Genomic DNA, 21,646 nt, shown 5'->3' with positions numbered 1-21,646 from the left:
ATACATTAATAACTTGAAGAGTTGTTAGGAATTTAGTAGCTTGGGGAACGCTTATGGATGAAAGGAAAAAAGACAACGATTTCACTTTGCTTACATAACCTGTACGGAAAACATTAATCTCATGTAGTCAACACTGACGGATAACTGGCAGGCGGTGTAATGGAGTTGAATGGACGGAGACTAGCCTGCTAATACGCGTAGTCAGCTGAGCGACGCAAACTAATAAGGGATGAACCAGATAGCGACATGTAATTCGCAGAGTCTACTGAAATGTAACTGCGAGAAACAAAGTGATGCAGTGAATTTGCGTTGTTACTAGAACATTAAAGTATTTTAGGAGGAACAGTAGTTAGAAACCTTTTGAGTATGTTCATAATTTTCTATATGTTCTGAGTTTCAGATGTCTGTCTGATCTGCATAATACAGAAGGATCAGGAGCACATGTATTATTTACTGCTGCCTTTCCTAACCATAAATGGACTGATATAATTTTCAACGTTATAAATTAAATTTTCATGATCGATGTTCACTATATTCAATTCACTTTCCAATTGTACATCCACTTTCAGCATGTCTGAGGTCGATGTGGCTTTCTTTCATAATGATAAGAAACAGTTCATCACCTTCGTGTATTTTCACTCTGTAGACTTGATATGCGTATGTCATTATATGTTCCTTCAACCCTGTACCAGAGTTCATCAATCGTAGTAGCCGGCGAGTGGTTGCGAGCCACTCTCTTGGCAGTCCATGATCAGATGTGTTCAATAGGGGATATTTCTGGGAACGTGCTGGACAGGACAATAGTCTAACAACTTCCGTATCGACGTAGATTAGGACAGATCGGGCAACATGCAGTCTTACGTTATTTTGTTAAAAGATAAGGCCAAGGAGATCTCAGAGACAGTGTACGTCCACCGACTTAAACACTTCAGAAATGTAACGTCTTCATTCCAAATTTCTGCCTATGAAAACCAGAACAGATCGCGTTCTGTGCCCAGTGGCACCCCATACCATCGTCGTATGATGATGATGAACTCAGTGTCAAAGGTATGTAACAATACTGACTGCCGTGTTGACAGTTCGTGGTGCACCAGATATCGACGCACTGTCCATGTGGATACTTGTCTTGCTGCAAACAAGGCCAGCCCATTTCCTGACTCAAACCGCGCGAGGTGCCGCAGTGACTACACTGGACTCGCAATCGGGAGGCGGACGGTTCAATTCCGGATCCTGCCATTCTGGTTTAGATTTTCCACGATTTCCCTAAACTGCACCAGGAAAATGCCGCGATGGTTGTTTTGAAAGTCAAATCAGATTTCCTTTCCTATGCTTGAAACAGTAGGAGCTTGTACTCCGTCCATAATGACCATAATCCTTTTTTCCTTCTTCCTTCCTAACTGAAGGTACAAGACGTCGCTGTACGAACCTACACGACAGACCGATCAATACGTCTGTCCTCTCGGGCGATAGTCGTGTGGGGTCACTGAGCTCCTGGATGTCGTTGAGTATAGCCCTCCTGAACCTCGGTTCCATGTTTGCATGACAATCGTGTGATTCCGACCAAAACAAGCAACAATATTTTGACAGGCCACGATCGCGCAGTTGTCGAATTCCGACACGTGCCGGTAGACGTTGCTCCCTCTTACATGATGTAAAAGCGATCTCCCTACAAACAAACAAAATTCAGATGCCGTCTGTGACTGAGAAAGATGATAAGTTATCTTAACTTATATATAAGATGCAGACAGAGTCACTCCGATTTATTTTACGTCGTTGCGCTGAAATACAACATTTGAGTATCGAAGCACATGGTACAATTTATGTCAATTTAACGATTATTCGATTATTGCCTATCACTTTCGTGATGTTGCAGTTTTAATGATGAGTCCTCGCAATTCAATGTTTTCTTTCATCACTTTTGTGATAACTGATATCCATCTCCGTAAGTATTGAAAGCATTAATTCATGATGGGTACACGATTATCACACAACAAATTGTTTCCTTTATCACTTTTGTACGAAGAGATGTTTACCTTAGTAAGTACTGAGAGCATTAATCTATGATGAGAACATGGTTATCAACACAGAATCAAATAAATGTAATAAAGGGGTAAATCAAATAATCGGAAAAAATTGTAATGAAGGAGAAATACAGGGTGCGGCATCAAAACGCACTTACATACTTACTACTCGGCGCAACACTCCTTGAAGGTTGTAGAATCTTGGCTGCCTTGTCACCTACCTCCGTTCTTTACTGTCCACTGGTTTCCTTCTCCAGTTCTTGACTGCCACTGGTTTGAAGCCCTCCTCCATATCTTCAGGCCACCTTTTCCTGGGTCTTCCTCTTCTCCTTCTTCCCTCGGGCTTTCCTATAAACACTTTCTTAACACTTCCAGTTTCTAGCATTCTCTGCCCAGCCCATCTTATTCTTCTATGTTTGTTTTTTTACTACAACAGTCATCTGTCCAACAAATGTCTGTAGTTCTGCGTTTGTCCTTTTTCTCCAGCATTTTTCCTCTCTCACTGCCCCAAATATCTTTCTCAAAATATTCCTTTCCCATCTCAATAATCATCCTTTCTCCTTTGTAGTCATCACCCAGCCTTCCGATCCATGCATTACTAAATGTCTTAATATAGTCAAATATGTTTTGATTTTTGTATTCCTACCACCATTTCTGGAATTGAATATATTCTACAATGAATAATAGCATCGACTTCAACTGCTATCCTTTCGTGAATATCTACTGCTGTCCTGTTACCTTCTGTTATTATCGAACTTAGATATTTAAACTTTTCCAGTCTTTGCTATTCTTTCAAAGTTATTTTTATCATAGCCTCTCCTCTATTCCCACCAGGATCTTGCATTATGATCTGCTTTGTTTTACCTATATTCACTTCCAGTCCTAACCTTCGCGCTGCTTTTTCCAGTGCTAGATAATTATCCTCTGACATTCTTTGCAATTAATGCCACATCATCAGCGTATACCACCACCTGGACCTGGTGATTAAATATTATTCCCCCTGGGCTTGTTGGCATGTGGCGAATTACCTTCTCTTGTGCTAAGAGTAGCGCAAAGACCACATGTCCCTACCACAGCCCTCTTCCTGTACGGAACTTTCCTGACAACTCTTGCTCTTTTCTGATCCTGCAGATTATTGCATTCATTGTAATTTGTGTCAGCCTCACTAATTTTAGCGGAATTCTTAAATCTTTCCCACTTTGGAAACCTGTATTTGAGCTGGTCAGTGATGGATTGTCAAAGATGCACTTCCTCGGACGACGTAGTGCACAGGGCAGTGGAGTAACCGTGGCTGGCATAGTGGTTCCTTCATCTTCGGAATCAAATCAAAGTCACAAGGACTTAATTCCGGGGAGTATGGTGGATGGTACAGTACTCCCCAGTCCCATCGACTGAACAGAGCAGCCACAGCTTGCGCTCTATGCTCCTGCGCATTGGGTTGGGTTGTTTGTGGGAAGAGAACAGACAGCGAGGTCATCGGTCTCATCGGATTAGGAAAGGACGGGGAAGGAAGCTGGCCGTTCCCTTTGAAAGGAACCATCCCGGCATTTTCCTGGAGCGATTTAGGGAAATCAAGGAAAATCTAACTCGGGATGGCCAGACGCGGGATTGAACCGTCGTCCTCCCGAATGCGAGTCCAGTGTACTAGCCACTGCGCCACCTCGCTCGGTTCCCGCGCATTGTCATGCAAAATGATGGGTGGGTTGCGCAGAAAGTGTCGCCGCTTCTTTCGCAAAGCTGGTCGCAGTTGATGCTCCAAAAACGAACAGCAATACGACTTAAGTCTTTGTGACTTTGATTTGATTCCGAAGATGAAGGAACCACTTCGTGGCATTCGCTTCAGAACTGTTCCAGAGATTCGACGGGCAGTAGACCGTTCCATTCGCACCGTCAACAGAACAGGCTCTACTAACGGTTTATTACGCCGTCCACATCGCTGGCAACGGGTTCTACACAATTCTGGTGACTACTTTGAAGGACAGCAACAGATGCAAACATGTAACTCTTTTGTATCGGTTGTGAGTAAATAGTTGCCACTATTTAAGTTCCAACCGGCGTATACTCTTCTTCTTTCCCTATTTTTATATTCGGATCCCAAGGATCATTTTGGGATCGTGCCTTCGAACCTTGCTGATTTTCTCCTCTAGTTTGAAGTAAAAGGCATGCTTCTATTTATCATCCGAATCGTCTATAAGGGCACAGGTAAACATCACCGTAACACTGAAAAATTTTGTCCTAAATCTCACAGAATACAATCTGTCTGTAATTGTTTTGAAACCTATATCTTTGCGTTCATTGAGCTACGTATAAGAAAGCCAGTACCGTGATGGCCTGTGTCCCTTCCACTAGACGTCAGTACATGTTCCCCCAGTGCAGTCAATTCCTGTCCTTTCCACCTTATTTTTCATAGTGCAACTATTTCCACTACATACTTATCCATTTATTTTCTAATTTCTTGCAATTTTCCAGGTGTCCTAAGTTTCCTCATATTCCAGGTGGCTATCATGGTATCCATTTGGCTTCCCATTAACCTTTTTCCTTGGCAGGTAATTATTCTGTAACCCGTATCCTTCCGATGTTGATGTGTGGCATTTTACGGGGTGTGGTTGTTAGCCACACGCCAAACCCCCGACCTGGAAGACTAGGATTTTCCTTTTAGGTTTACTCCCCTCGGGGGTTTGGCTTCCCTACGCCTGCCGAGCCCCAGAGCCCTGCCCCCCTCCCACCCTTCCCAGCGCAGACGGTTAGTCTGGCTCCTCTGTTGAGGTTCGACTGCAGCCGTGCATAATTTTCGTGTGTTCGTGCACATTCTCTACTCCATACTGTTGCACACAATTCACACGCATGGGTGGAGGACGTGTTCTCTTCGTGAGCAGAGAAAACACCTATATTACAGGTCGCCTGTTCCTCGCATCCCATGGTTCTGCACTGACAATGTGGGCGTTTAAATAATCTGTTTGGGCTAGTATATAAGGCCTAATCTTCAAAGAGATGAAATTTACTCATTCAGTTTTGTCAGAATAAGGGCTGCCGTCTTTTGAAGCTCATTGTTTATTCTCTTCATAACATTTCTGACCGCAGCTACACATTAATTTTCCCATTCCTGTTGTAGTCCTTGATGTCGAGGTAGATATTGTCCCATTTACTACAATTTAGAGCGGTGTGTAGCTTTGTGTTTGTACCACATTGTTCCGTTAAGCAGCTTATCTGCTTGGATAGCTCTTGCTGTTTCCGCAAGGAGTAACTATTTCGCAGTTCCTTGATTGATATCAGTGGCCCTGCAAGTCTCTCGAACGATGTATGTAGGAGGGCTACACATTACTGAAAGTACTTTATACATGTATAACTACAAGTAATACATTGCTTACAACTGAACGTCGTCTGTTAGAAACAGTGCGTTCTCCATCGACAGCAGACTTCTTCGTTGGGACTGCCACGAGAGGTCTTTTTATTCCATGAGTGTTAATATTGCTCAGCGGATCGCCCGAACCACTGGGAGTGTTTTTAATTGAAGTGGGATACATTTGAATGCCACGGACAGCTAGGGAGACAAGGACAGGTCTCCGCTTTCTTCAGTAGGCCTTATACACTGAAGAGCCAAAGAAACTGGTACACCTGCCTTCTGTCGTGTAGGGCCCACTCGAGCACGCAGAAGTGCCGCAACACGACGTGGCAAGCGCTCCACTGATGTCTGAAGTAGCGCTGGAGGGAATTGACACCATGAATCCTGCAGAGCACTCCATAAATCCGCAAGAGTACGACGGGGTGGAGATCTCTTCTGAACAGCACGTTGCAGGGCATCCCAGATATGCTACTTAATGTTCATGTCTGGGGAGTTTGGTGGTCAGCGGATGTGTTTAAACATAGAAGAGTGTTGCTGGAGCCTCTCTGTAGCAATTCTGGGCGAATGGGGTGTCGCATTGTCCTGCTGGAATTGCCCAAGTCCGTAGGAATGCACAATGAACATGAATGGATGCAGATGATCAAACAGGATACTTACGCACGTGACACCTATCAGAGTCATATATAGAAGTGTCAGGGGTCCCGTACCTCTTCAACTGCACACGCCCCACACCGTTACAGAGCCTCCACCAGCTTCAACAATCCCCTGCAGACATGCAAGGTCCATGGATTCATGAGGTTGTCTCCATACCCGTACACGTCTATCCGTTCGATACAATTGAGACTCGTCCGACCAGGCAACTTGTTTCCAGTCATCAACTGTCCAATGTCGGTGTTGACGGGCCCAGGAGAGGCGTAAGGCTATATGTCACGCAGTCATCAAGGGTAGACGAAAGGGCCTTAGGCTCGGAAAGCCCACATCGATGATATTTCGTTGAATGGTTCACACGCTGACACTTGTTGATGGCCCAGCATTGAAATTTGCAGCAATTTGCGGAAGGGTTGTACTTCTGTCACACTGAACGATTCATTTCATTCATCGTTGGTCCCGTTCTTGCAGGATCTTTTTGCGGCCGCTGCGATGTCGGAGATTTGATGTTTTACCGGATTCCTAATATTCACGGTACACTCGTGGAATGGTCGTACGGGAAAATATCCACTTCATCGGCACCTCGGAGATGCTGTGTCCCATCGCACGTGAGCCGACTATAACACCAAGTTCAAACTCACTTAAATCTTGATGACCTGCCATTGTAGCAGCAGTAGTCGATCTAACAATTGTTGCAGACACTTGTTGTCTTATATGGGCATTACCGACCGCAGCGCCGTATTCTGCCTGTTCACATACCTGTATTTTTGAATACGGATGCCTATATTAATTTCGTAGTCGCTACAGTGTACAACTGAGGTGCTTCAGGTTCTCCCGTAGCTGCGCAGTAACAACTGTTTCTCTTCGTCAATCCACCCCACCGACAAGTAGCACGCCTTGAGGTTCAAGAATTTTATTTTTGTTATTACAGATCCGGGGAGTTAAACCAAGATCTCTGTTCCCTCTGACACACAACGTTCCATCGCCGCGCCGCATGGTGGTCGCTCAAACATGCACAGAGGTAGCGGTCAAAGAGGACTGGCAGCGCTAACCACTCCCCAGCTCCGAAGACACGGTTTCGCCAAACTCACACCCAGCCGAAGACACTTTTATTTGGCACGACCCAGGAAGCGATGTCGCTTATCGTATGTCACGGAAGTCGAGAGCATTGCTCCCCGGCGCGCAATACAAGTCATTTGATGGCTTTTGACTTGTTCTTTTTGGTTTTAGATTCTTCAACATGTATTTCTCCTCCTGAGTCAACGATGGGATCTTATCACGTGTGATACATTCTTAGTTGTTCCGTGTCTGCTTGTAGAAGAAAACGTGTGGCTTTTGATGTAAGGTTTTCTGCAAAATTTGATGTAGACGTGGGGGAACAACTAATTTTGTACCAAGTTCACCACTGCAAGTGCACTTCTAGGTGCAGGTATTACTGCTGGTTTTAGTTGAGAATGTCTGTATATCAAAATCCTACTTCTGAAGAGTCGTTTTGGCCACCAAAACTTAATGTATTATAAATGTACACTGAGTTTAATGATTGGTTTCAAAGTATGACACCCACTTTCTCACCCTAGTCTCTTTAATCTTCTTCTCTCACTTTTTTTTTTAAATCAAGAAATGCCTGACACTCACAACTGCAAAAAGCATGGTCGCATGAAAAGTTAACGCAGAAATGAGGGAAATGAACATCGAAGTTCCCTTTCCATGTACATGTTCTTCATATTTTCTGCATGTTGCACATTAATTGTACGCCATGTTGGTGTGTGTGTGTGTGTGTGTGTGTGTGTGTGTGTGTGTGTGAGCGTGTTTTCGATTTACGCGTATGTGGTGGCTGAATAGATGTGTCCCAGACGAATAAAAAATGAAATTACAGTCAACGGTTCAACTTATACTGTAAAAAAGCAATAACAGTTTGAAGAATTCAGATCCAAAGTGCTTTCCTTTATAGTCAAATAAATTTTTTAATAGCAGGTAAGAAAATCACTATTGCGAAGACATATATGAGTTGAAAATAAATGAAAAAGTTCTTAGTTTTCGAGGATTTGTTCATCATTTCTCTGATAAAATAGAAATAGCATGAGAGGCTTACCTTTTCGAATTCGCAGAATTCCACATGCCTTCTTAGGGTCTCTAGATAATTTAGAGCATTGATGTAATTCAGTGCATAACAGTGGTATGCTTGTGAGACTGAATCAGCCTGCGAACTCTGGAAAGGAAAATAAGAACTTCTGTGAGTGTCTGTAAGTTACTTTAATGCGTGTTGCTTCAGCGGAGGAAAAAGGTACTTTCTTAAGGTTGTTAAAATTTTTGCTTTAGTGGAACTAAGTTTTAATCCGTGTCTTTTTACGGTTGCTACACGAGCTTTGTGTGATGCTTCTTGTTACCTTAACGAGGTGCGCAGGCGTAGCACAGCGAAGTTCCTCCTCTGGAGTGTTAACACATGTTGTCTCAAAATATACAACAAATGTTTTAACATACTTTTAAAGGGACGGCACCTGAAGTAAAAGAGATGTGTTGTATCTACTATAAAGAAGCAGTACATCTTCTTCCGTATGCTCATTTGACTGGGCTATAATTGTTAAACTGATGATACAAAAAGAACAGATTACTGGTTCGAGTGACTACTTTTGCGGTACTTCCAACTAAAAAGCCTTTACTAGTAAATTGTTTAAATTACGTTTAGTTTAATTTCAGTCACATGGCCTAATTGCTTATTTTTTCTTTTAGGTTTTGGTGGTACATCCTAGTAAGTGTAAAGGGTTTTTCTTAATGCTATCTTGGGTCTGGTCACCCCAATAAAAAGTGTGTTTGTCGTAGATGGGGTATTTTAATTTTATTTATTTTCATTTTGTCAGGAAGACTCAAACTAATGAACTAATTAAGAGGTCGGATGCGGTATTTCTTATTGCGTGAACAAAACATTCGATTCGGCTTGCAGATCACGAAGAATTAAACATACTTTTAGACAGTGTAGAATATTCTGGTGTATGTCTACGAGCTTTGCAAACTCTGCACACGATAATAGAGGTAAGAATGTAAGTGCTGTTGGAACGACTAACTCGCATAATGTAAACCACTAAATGATCTTCATGGAGACGAAAATTGTCCAGGAAGGACTCACTAGTGTCACTGGCATACGGGACATTAACAGTTAGTGAATGCTGTCCGCGTACCCTATAGCCATTTCCATTGATGCAAAGGTCCATCTGTCCAGCAACACTTCCACGAGAAAACCTATCGACTATGAGGCTTGATACAGTATCGTAATCGGTCGCATGAAGAAACGAAGCCATACCCAACTTTACCAGTCAAAGATATTATTCGCACGACTACGTAACGGTATCGTGCTGCTGCTGAGATGAACACTATGAGCCAATAGATATGCAGGCCATTTTCACCGAATTGGTTGGCATATCGTAAGAGCTTCTAGGAGCAGATATCGATCAGTCCTGAATTTATTGGATAGCCTTAACGACAAGAACATCTGAGGACTATCTCGGCCTAGTTAGCTTCCATTCTGAAGACTATTGTAAACGGCACGTATCCAGGCAATGCGTTTCTGTCCCATAGTGTAGCAGCGATGTTAATATTCTGTCGAAAAAAAATTGCAAAGTCCTCAGTAACAAGGTTCATTTTATTGACAAGTGAGCTGACAGGTACTTCATCATTATAGGAGTATATGATAAAAAATTTAGAACAAATTAACCACGCATTTCACAGTAAACTGCTCCCAAACAGTGGCATCAATACGCAGTGTAGTGTACCCCCTTCTGGCAGCAACGAAAGCCTGTAGTTTCGCATGTAAACGATAATAAAGGTGCCAAATGGTATTCTGCGGTAGATTGTCCCAAGCATCTTGCGCCTTTTGTTTCAGTTCGGTAATGATTTTCGCAGGCACGGTTGAACGAGTAAGCTGCCGCTTCATCATGTCGCATTCATGTTCAATTGGCGTGGGATTTGGCAATCTTGATGGCCAAGGCAGATGATGTACACTACGAAGACCGCGTTGCGTCACAGCAGCCGTATATGAACGTGCATTGTCCTGCCGGAAAAGCACATCGCCTTCTTTTCGTAGAGAAGACAATAACACAGGGATACCGGCCTGTGCAATGTAGCGGGCATTGATTATTTTATCACACAGAACTACCAAATGTGACAGCGAGTTGTAACTCATGATACCACACATCACGAAGCCTGGAAGGGACCTGTCTGTCGTGGGCGAATGTTCTCTGAAGTAGCAGCTCACCATGTCTACACTACGCACGTGTACGTCCAACACTCGCATGCAGAAGAATCCTACTGTCGTCACTAAAGCAAACACGGCGCCATTCCGTTCTCCAGTCAATTGTTTCACGACACCAGAGCAGCCTTGCTTAACAGTGTCGTGGTGTCGTTGATATCCTGTCCGCCCCCGATAGCTGAATGGTCAGCGTGACGGATTGTCAATCCTCTGGGCCCGGGTTCGATTCCTGGCTGGGTCGGGGAATTTTCTGCGCCCAGGGACTGAGTGTTGTGCTGTCCTCATCATCATCCTATCATCCTCATCGACTGCAGGTCGCCGAATTGGCGTCAAATTGAAAGACCGGCACCTGGCGAACGACCTGCCCAGCGGGGGCACCTAGCCATACGATTAAAAAAATAAGTGATATCCTAGACAGAGCCCAGGCCACGGTTTCTAACGGTCCGTGATCACACAACAGGTGCAACATACTATATCCATGGGTAGTCGGATATCGGTCGCATGTAGGAACTCCGGAAGCCAGCAGGCGGGACACCCCAGACCAAAGATAGACTAGCGAAACGTGACAGGCAGACTGCGGGCAGGACAACAGACCAGGACAAGGAGAAAGACCCTAGACGACAACGAGACACTAAGCGCAACCTTCGCCACAACGTTGACAAGGCCAAGAGCAGCGGACAGACAAATCTAAGAAGCGACCAAAGGGAGTAATTGGCTGCCAAGCAAGGTAGCTATAAAGTGGTCCTAGTATAATGTAGATAGATCCGACAATATTAAGCGCGAACGCTGAACTGACCAGCTGTAGGAGCTGCAGCCGCCTATACACTAAAGCGACAAAAAATCGTGGGATACGGATATGCACATATACAGATGGCGATAGCATCGCGTAAACAAGGTATAAAAGGACAGTGGATTTGGGTAGCTGTCATTTGTGTCAAGAGTGTGCCGATAATACAAAATTTCATGCATTAGTCTCACTATGGACAACGCAGTGGCCGACGGCCTTCATTTAACGACAGAGGGCAGCGGCGTTTGCTTAGAGTTGTCAGTGTTAACAGACAAGCAACACTGCGTGAAACAACGACAGAAATCAATGTGGGACGAACGAGGAACGTATCCGTTAGGACAGTGCGGTGAAATTTCGCATTAATGGGCAATGGGAGCAGACCTCTAACGCGAATGCCTTTGTTAACACCGCGACGTGCCTGCAGCGCCTCTCCTGGGATTGTGACCATATTGGTTGGGCCCAAGACTACTGGAAAACCGTGGTCTGGTCAGATGAGTCCCGATTTCAGATGGTAAGAGCTGATGTTCCGGCCTTCACATCAATGCTGGGAGAATGTACGTTTTACAGAATATCCATGCGGGCTCTGAAAAACAAAAGAGCGTCAAAGGGCGCAGTGGGAGTCGGCATTCGAATTTACATATAAATAGCGGCGCGAGATCAACAATAGTTCACAGTCTGGTCGGAGTCCATGTAGCGAATACACACAACAGCAAACTTGCAGCTCCTGGAGAACACGTACGTGTCGGTCATCGAAAAACTGTGAGCGAAATGGAAGAAACAATTCGTCTGACTACCCGGAGACCAAAATGAAATGTAGCTGGTCATAATTGTTTTGGCTCGGGAATGTATTTCTACATCTACATACATTTGCCTACTCTGCAGGTTGCATTTAAGTGCCTCGCAGAGGATTAATCGAACCACATTTACACTAATTCTCTATTATTCCACTCTTGAACAGCGCGCGGAAAAAACGGACATCTATCTCTTTCCGTGCGAACTCTGATTTCTCTTATTTTGCACTGATGATTGTTTCTACCTATGTAGGTCGGCGCCAACAAAATATTTTCGCATTCGCAGGAGAAAGTTGGTGACCGAAATTTCGTGAGATGATCCTGCTCCAACGAAAAACGCCTTTGTAAAAACAAAAACAAACTCCAAATCCCGTATCATGTTCGTGACACTATCTCCTATATTCCTCGATAAAACGAAACTTGAAACTTCCTGGCAGATTAAAACTGTGTGCCGAGCCGAGGCTCTAACTCGGGACCTTTGTAAGGATCCTACACTATGCAGCAGTACTACAAAAGAGGATGGACAAGCGTAGTGTAGATAGTCTCCTTAGTAGATCTGCTGCATCTTCTAAGTGTTCTGCCTATAAAACTTGGTTCGCGCTCCCCACAACATTTTCTATGTGTTCTTACCAATTTAAGTTGTTCATAATTTTAATTTCTAGGTATTTAGTTGAATTTACGACCTTTAGGTTAGACTGACTTATCGTGTAACCGAAGTTTAATGGATTCCTTCAGCACACTTTTCATTATTTAGGGCCAACTGACAATTTACGCACGATACAGATATCTTATCTAAATCATTTTGCAAGTGAGTTTGGTCTTCTGATGACTTTGCTAGACGATAAACGACAGCATAATTTTCAAGCAACCTAAGACGGCTGCTCAGATTGTCTCCTAAATCATTTATATAGATAAGGAACAGCAGAGAGCCTGTAACACTACCTTGGGAAACGCCATAAATCACTTTCTTTTACTAGATGACTTCCTGTCACTTACTACGAACCTCTCTGACAGGAAACACGAATCCTGTCGCATAACTGAGACGATATCCAACAGCTCGCAATTTGATTACAAGCGCTTGTGAGGTACGGTGTCAAAAGTCTTCTGGAAATCTAGAAATACGGAATCAATTTGAAATCCCTTGTAGACAGCACTCAACACTTCGTGTGGGTAAAGAGCTAGTTGTGCTTCACAAGAATGATGTTTTCTAAATCTGTGTTGACTATGTGTCAATAGACCGTTCTCTTTGAGGTAATTCATAATGCAAGAAAACAATATATGTTCCAAAATCCTGCTGCATATCGACGTTAATGATATGGGCCTGTAATTTAAAGGATTACCCCTATTGCCCTTCTTGAATACTGATGTGACCTGCGCATGTTTCCAGTCTTTTGGTACGGGTTTTTCGTGGAGGCAGCGGATGAATCTGATTGTTAAGTATGGAGCTATTGCATCAGCATAATCTGGAAGGAACCTAACTGGTATACAGTTTGGACCAGAAGACTTGCTTTTACTAAGTAATTTAACTTGCTTCACTACTCCGATGATACCTACTTGTAAGTTACGCATACTGGCAGTTGTTATCGATTCGAATTCTGCAATATTTAGCGGGCCGGAGTGGCCGTGCGGTTCTAGGCGCTACAGTCTGGAGCCGAACGACCGCTACGGTCGCAGGTTCGAATCCTGCCTCGGGAATGAATGTGTGTGATGTCCTTAGGTTAGTTAGGTTTAATTAGTTCTAGGCGACTGATGACCTCAGAAGTTAAGTCGCATAGTGCTCAGAGCCATTTGAACCATTTTAAGGCAATATTTACTTCGTCTTCTTTGGTGAAGGAATTCCGGAAGGCTGTGTTTAGTTATTCTGCTTTAGTAGCACTGTCATCGGTAGTATTTCCATTGCTATTGCACAGAGAAGGCACTGATTGTGTCTTGCCGCTAGTATACTTTACATACGACAAGAATGTCTTTGGATTTTCTGTCAGGGTTCGAGACAAAGTTTCTTTGAGGAAACTATTATAATCATCTCGCGCTGAGTCCTCGTACGTTTGCTTCTGACGAAAATGCAATATCGTTGTTAGATTAGTGTGAGTAAGAAAGGTCTGTCTAAGTGAAGTAAATTCAAACTGCCCTACAGACATTCAGTGTTAGTCGTGATGCCAAACATGTTAGTCGCTGGTTGCTATTAAGAGTGCTACGTTACTGCCAAGAACGTTGCTAATGTTAGCGCAGAGACTTTAACAGATGACTTGCTCGCTTGCCGAAAGTAAACAAGTCTTCGTCGCGCTAACATATTGATACCGTATTAGTTCTGTCGAATACTACTAAACTGTTGGCAAGACGTGTCTTATCACTCGGTGTCGGTTTGTAAGCAAATTACAAGTTAGATATACCATTTCAACGATGTTTTGTTATAACGGTGAATTAGTTTGCACTTCGCAGGCCATTTAATATAATTAATTTGTAAACCTGGCTGCATGCTGCCCATTTAGTGCTGTGCATGCAGCGTGGCATTACAGTTCAGTTACAGCATGTCTGGAGTGGTAGTTGAGGTAAAACGATAAACTTCTCTAGTATGACAAAAATCTCGAAGATGGTTATATGCGGTATTACGGCCTGATAGGTGAGATTTTTGAGACTGTGTTGGAACATCTTTCTCCAATGTTCTTCAAATCATCAATTGATGTTTGACGGAGGGTGCATGATCTCTCAAAAATATTTCCCACAGACCTGTTCCATTCAAGGAAAATACACGGGGAGAAAAAGATACGTACACCATTTTATGTCCAGAGTTTCCCTAATTCTCGTGCGGTAGCGTTCTCGCTTCCCACGCCCGGGTTCGATTCCCGGCGGGGTCAGGGATTTTCTCTGCCTCGTGATGACTGGGTGTTGTGTGATGTCCTTAGGTTAGTTAGGTTTAAGTAGTTCTAAGTTCTAGGGGACTGATGACCATAGAGCCAGCCGGAGTGGCCAAGCGGTTAAAGGCGCTACAGTCTGGAACCGCGCGACTGCTACGGTCGCAGGTTCGAATCCTGCCTCGGGCATGGATGTGTGTGATGTTCTTAGGTTAGTTAGGTTTAAGTAGTTCTAAGTTCTAGGGGACTGATGACCTTACAAGTTAAGTCCCATAGTGCTCAGAGCCATTTGAACCATTTGATGACCATAGATGTTAAGTCCCATAGTGCTCAGAGCCATTTGAACCATTTGAACCCTAATTCTATTTCTTAGGCCACTATGCGTGATGTAATATGTTTCTCAACTCATATGGGAACATTAGCTCTGAAGGTTCCGTGCGACGCACACCAGCTTTCTCATAGTGTCTCCCATTGAGATGCTCTCGCGCTGACTGAACAAATCTTTGACGAAACGCAAAGGACTTTCTGAAACTACGGAATGTTAAGAGTGCCAAAATGACAAACGAATGGTTTGGGAGCGACCTCCTTCGCGGTTGAGTTACATGTGCTTGGATTTATACCTGCTTAGAATTCTTACGATAAATCTTAAACTTGTATCTGCCTTTCCCGGTGTTCTGTCAACTGTGCCCACTGAAATTTGCGCCTAGTGTAACTTGTGCTCAGGAGCGGTTGGGGAAAGGGCCACTAATCCCACTCTCTGAACTTTGCAACTTGCCCAGCAGGTAAACGAACCGAGGACTCTTACGTGGTGTTTTAGTTTACAACAAATAATGATGATAAGGAGCTCTGGAGATGCTCAAACACTAACTGTAATGCCCAAATGTTTATAACTGTAAGTGATCATAATTTGTTGTGCTCTCTTTTTCGCCTGAGTCACAATCTTATGTACTTCTGAGAGGGCGTCATATGAAACTCGTTTGATATAAGCATCGTCTTTGGTATCAAGCATTCCTAGGGAATACGTTTGTTTCTTACTTTCATTCTCTTTGTAATATACTGGGAAGCCTCATAGTGGCCACATTGCTTAACGCGGATGGTCGATGTCACTTTCATGTCGAATCTATAAGCACCAAACACACATGGCGCACTAACTGAACACTACGAAAGTTAGAGTCGTACTAAGGGTGTTTGTTCAAGCGGTGATCCACTGGGGTGAACGAAGACATTCAGAGTGCAGATAGGCCATGACTCAGGGGCAGCGTTTCGCCTTGGAAAAAAAAAGACTAGGTAAAAATGACTATCTATATACCTCCGTACGAGCTGTAATTTCTCTTATCTGTCTTCGTGGTCCATACGCGAAATGTTCGTGGGCGGTAATTGAATCACTCTGCATTCAGCTTCAAATACCAGTTTTTTAAATTTTCTCAGATGTGTTCCACGAAAAGAACATCGTCTTCCCTCTAAGGTTTCCAGATTACGTTCACGGAGCATCTCCGTGAACCTACTGGTAACGAATCTAGCAACCCCACTCTGATCTGCTTCGATTTATACCTTTAATCGAACCTGGTGGGGATCCAGAACACTCAAACAGTTCACATTAGTGTTTTATACGTGGTCTCGTTTACAAACGAACCACACTTTCCTATAATTCTCTCAATAGACTGAATTCAACATATCCCTTTCCTACTATCGCCGTTACGTGCTCGTTACATTTCATATCGCTTTGCAACGTTACACCCTGGTATTTAATTGACAAGACTGTCAAATAGTACACTACAGATGATGTATTCGAACATTGTCTTGTATCCTGCTATAGTCACTCGACGGTATCAGCTTCCCGTACACCACTCCATCATCAGAAAACAGCCGAAGACTGCTGTTCCCCTGCCCGTCAGATCATTAATGTACGCTGAAGAGCCAAAGAAACTGGTACACCTGCCAAATATCGTGTAGGGCACCCGCGAGCTCACAGAAGTGCCGCAACACGACGTGGCATGGATCCACTAATGTCTGAAGTACTGCTGGAGGGAATTGACACCGTGAATTCTACAGAGCTGTCCATAAATCCGGAAGACTACGAGAGAGTGGAGATCTATTCTGAACAGCACGTTGCAGGGCATCCCAGATATGCTCAATAATGTTCATATCTGGGGAGTTTGGTGGCCAGCGGAAGTGTTTAAGCTCAGAAAAGTGTTCCTGGAGCCACTCTGTAGCAATTCTGAACGTGTGGGGTGTCCCATTTTCCTGCTGGAGTTGTCCAAGCTCTTCGGATGCACAATGGATATGAATGGATGCAGGTGATCAGGCCGGATGCTTACTTACGTGTCACCAATCAGAGTCATATCTAGAAGTATCAGGGGTCCCATACTCTAACTGCACATGCCCCACACCATTACAGAGCCTCCACCAGCTTGCACAGTCCCCTGCTGACATCCAAGGTGCATAGATTCATGAGGTTGTCTTCATACCCGTACACATAAATCCCCTCGATACAATTTGAAACGAGAATTTTACGACCAGGCAACATGTTTCCAGTCATCAACAATTCAATGTCGGTGCTGACGGGCCCAGGTGGGGCGTAGAACTTTGTGTCTTGCAGCCGTCAAGGGTACACGAGAGGGCCTTCGGCTCGGAAAGCCAATATCGCTAATGTTCCGTTGAAGAGTTCGCACGTTGACCCTTGATGATGGCCCAGCTTTCAAATTTGCAGCAGTTTGCGGAAGGGTTGCACTTCTGTCACGCTGAACGATTCTCTTCAGTCGTCGTTGGTGCCGATCTTGCTGGATCTTTTCCCAGCCGCAGCGATATCGGAGTTTGATGTTTTATCTGATATTCACGGTATATTCGTGAAATGGTCGTACGGGAAAGTCCCCACTTCGTCGCTACCTCGGAGATTCTGTGTTCCATCGCTTGTGCACCGACTATAACACCAAATTCAAACTCACTTAAATCTTGATAAGCTGCCATTGTAGCAGCAGTAACCGATCTAACAACTGCGCCAGACACTTCTTATCTTATATAGGCGTTACTGACCGCAGCACCGTATTCTTGCTGTTTCCATACTCACATACCCGGGAACCTATTACGTAAGCTCGTATCTTCGTTAACAGTTTGCGGTGAGGCACCATGTCAAACTCTTTCCGAAAATCTAGGAATATGGATTTGCCTATTGCTCTTTATCCATAGTTCGCAGGATATCATTTGAGTAAAGAGCAAGCTGAATTTCGCACGAGCCATGCTTTCTAAAACCGTATTGATTTGTGGAAAGGAACCTCTTCCGCCTCAAGGACTGAAGAATTCTGCAGCAAACCTATGTTAAGGATATTCATCTGTAATTCTGTGGGTTCATTCTCTTACCCTTCTTATATGTAGAAGTCTCCTGCTCTTTTTTCCAATCGCTTAGGACTTTGCATTGGGCGAGAGATTCGAGATAAATGCAAGCTAAGGAAGGGGCCCATGTGCCCGCCCGGTTTGCCGCGCGCTGTAACGCACTGCTTTCCGGGCGGGAAGGCACGCCGGTCCCTGGCACGTATCCGCCCAGCGGATTAGTGTCGGGATACGATGTGCCGGCCAGTCTGTGGATGGTTTTTGGGCGGTTTTCCATCTGCCTCGGTGAATGCGGGCCGTTTCCCCTTATTTCGCCTCAGTTACACTATGTCGGCGACTGCTGCGCAAACACTTTCTCCACGTACGCGTACACCATCATTACCCTACCACGCAAACACTGGGGTTACACTCCTCTGGTGTGAACGTTCCCGGGGGGTTCACTGGGGGGCGTACTGCACACTAACATCATGTTCGGTGTGGGGCAGCGGAGGGGTGAGTGGACTGTTGTAGATTGTTGTGGAATTGTGTACCGCTGAGGCTACGGCGGGGACGAAGCCTCTCCGTCGTTTCTAAGTCCCCAGTTCCATATAATACAGTACAATACAAGGGGCCCATGCCCTCTGTCTTTCCCACAGACAGACTTCTGTGGCTATTCAGCATGTGTTCCTAGATACCTCACGATTGTAACTGATTCCACTGATTCCAGCGTGTCGATGCCGATGGTGTTGTCAGACGATATCGGGTCTTATCGTCTTTTCACGCGCATTACGATACATTTATTTATGAGGAAGTCAAGTTGTAACAACAACAACAACAACAACGACGCTGTACTATTGTACATATAAGTAATTTTTTTTCCATCTGATTTTTCGATAAACTAGTGTAATTGATGTTCTGCTTTCATTTCTTTTTTGTTTCATGCCATTGTGTTAAGAAAACTGTAAACGAGTTTCAATGTGAAAATTAATGTTTATGTCAAATGTCAAGCAATATTGTAACAAATGTTGAAACTGTTGTAAGATGTTTAAAATTGTAATTGTGCGTCTGGTCCATACGTAGGCAATGTGTTAGGATATGTGGAATGCAAAACCTCGGGTGAATACCCTGTCTGTAAGGGAGCGGTAAAAGGTGGATGGTAGGCGAGCGCGGGAAAATGCACGCGGGCGTTGTACGGCACAACGGGCTCAGCAGTAGTAGTTCGAGTTTGACATTGGTCTGAGCAACACCTTCTGGAGCGAGGAGGCTCTCCTGGAAGACGTAGTTTCACTGAGCCTCGGGTATACTGTTCCAACGCCCACACAGCATGGCAAAATTCCATAGGCACTAAATGGAAAAGTATTGCGACGCTAAGAAGAATTAAAGTGCCGATACGTCAAGAGCCATAGCTGTGTTGTATGTGTGCTCTGTGCCTCGCCATCTCGCCGCCCGCCAACCGACGCATCGATAAAAGCAGGTTGAATCTTTTAGTACTGTATTCGTATGGACCCTAGAGTGAACTGTTCAGTAATAACCTAAATTTTACCAGAACTTTCCCCTCATTTAATTATCCTCACAACTGTGTCCCGAAATGAAAAATTAAATTTTGTGTTAATAATAATTACTTGCAGACCTAGTTATGTTAGAATGTGTTTAAAGAACTGTTTTGTTAATGAACCAGTAAATGGATAACGAAGGTCTAACGAAGTTGAAAGATAACTTTAATATTGATACAGTAATGAAGTTTAATTATTTAGAGACAGATATAAAGGTAATTAAATGAGAAGTAAATAAGATAAAACGTGTAGTAACTCATATACTGGAAATCTTGAACGCATGATAATTTCAGTAATCAATTTTTTTTAATATAGTGATCATAACAGTTTCAGGGTTCCCCCCCCCCTCCCCCTTTTATTCATTTGAATTCTGAAGTGTTCCACATTGGTTTGACTAGCGAAAGTTAAAGTCAATATATAAGTCAAAATTTATCAGTGTTTTATCTTTATCAAAATTGACATTTTGTGTGTGTCACGAAAGTGCTATTGCTAGGGTAACCTATGCCCGATTTTAATCAGATCAATAGACAGTACGAAGTTTTGTAGTATACATTATAGTGTATTGTTATATATTCATGGTTTTTCAATAACAGGACAGAACGTGAAACTATCAGTTCAATAGGTTTTCTGGTTCTAAAATTTTACTATATTATGCAGTGTTACTACTTGTTGTTTTGCATGAATATACACCAACTTGTACAGGGAAGAAACTCAGTTAATGCCTAATTAGGCTGGCGACCGTATTATTATTAAATTGGTAGCATCTTCAGTGTTGCTTTTGGTCCATCCTAACGTGTAGTTGCATTTTGAACTTACTTGACGGATCATTGTTATTACAGAGTGGGTGTAAGTCTGATTTGCCACCATTCAGGTACACGCGGTCGATATCTATATGAAAATACTGTCTCATAGGGTGAACCCCGCTCACTTACCATAGTACAGGCTTTAATGAGTATTGTGTGCCCCACGCGCACGTTACAAAGTGCCAGTCTTATTTCTGTGCATTAGTCCTCGACGATTCTTTAAGTCTGAAATGACATGCTCCCTATTCCGACGACATAGGACAGTTTGCAGTTTCAGCGACCTACGTTAGACTGTTGCTAGAACGTCCTTTTGATGTTATATGTTGTATTTTACAACTGTGAATGTAACTGCTATAAGTACTCATAAATGAAGAAAGCGTTCAAAAGAGCCAAGAGTTTGACGAATAATGAAGCTTCAACAAGGACAGCAACCAGTCCTTACACAATGTGCTTTCAACTGCATAAAAATAAATTCATACTCTGTAAGTGTGGATATCTTTGCGGCCAAGGAACCAGCCTGTCCGTTCCAGTCCAGTATTACTTATTTACTGAGTATAATTAACGACGATATGTTCGGTGACTTGACCATATGAGAAGAATAATTACCGATTAATTACCAGCCAGCCACTCTACTACGATTCTGGTAAAATTTAATGTAGAAAGATAGGATGATATTCTATACTGAGCGTGTCAGCTAGATTGTAACGCACAACACGATAGTTCTGTACAACGCAAGTCCATACGTTTGCCACAATTATTTTTGGTGTCTCACTAGATTTGTTTTAACTTGAAAGTCTTATACGTGGCCGTTGCTGATACTGAAATAACACTCGTCGATAAACAAAACATGCATTGTTAACTCACAGGAGATAAAACTGGTCGGTGGGAAGTCATCATCTGACAAGACTTGCGCATTCTGCAGCTTGAATACTGCAATGCTGCGATGGGAGGAGTTTGATGTCTAGACTATGGATCGTTTTCTGGTGTTACATTTGACTCCCACAGCCTCTGACACGGAAAGTCACACCGAAAGGTCTATATACTACGAGACCAAACAAGTTCACGTCGAGGCGGTCAGAGCACCCCTGTTTCAGTATATTGTCGCGAAGCCCTTGAAGCATGTCACCTCTTGGCTGGAGACTGTCCTTTGTATAACAACCTTTAGAATCTCGACAACAGCTTATTGCCTCCTCATACATGAGATTAACGTCAGCACACTCGGCGAAACCTTACTTAGGAATTACGAAAGTTTTACACAAAGGAATTTCATATAAATGCAAGAAAAAAAACACAATCACT

The 21,646-nt window shown here is 43.5% G+C and overlaps 1 protein-coding gene across 1 annotated transcript in view; it reads right to left on the bottom strand.

The window, feature by feature from the left end:
* LOC124556716 (pleckstrin homology domain-containing family G member 7-like) overlaps window positions 1-21,646 on the bottom strand; it is a 177,346-nt gene that overhangs the window by 115,927 nt on the left and 39,773 nt on the right. The window contains exon 4 of the mRNA XM_047130704.1: window positions 8,105-8,221. Within this exon, the coding sequence (XP_046986660.1) occupies window positions 8,105-8,221 (117 nt within the window). The remainder of the gene's footprint in view (window positions 1-8,104; window positions 8,222-21,646) is intronic.

The sequence above is a fragment of the Schistocerca americana genome, chromosome X, assembly GCF_021461395.2.
Source record: "Schistocerca americana isolate TAMUIC-IGC-003095 chromosome X, iqSchAmer2.1, whole genome shotgun sequence".
In the NCBI taxonomy this organism is placed as follows: domain Eukaryota; kingdom Metazoa; phylum Arthropoda; class Insecta; order Orthoptera; family Acrididae; genus Schistocerca; species Schistocerca americana.
Note: the sequence above shows the minus strand (reverse complement) of the source record. Positions and strands in the feature narration are given on the sequence as shown.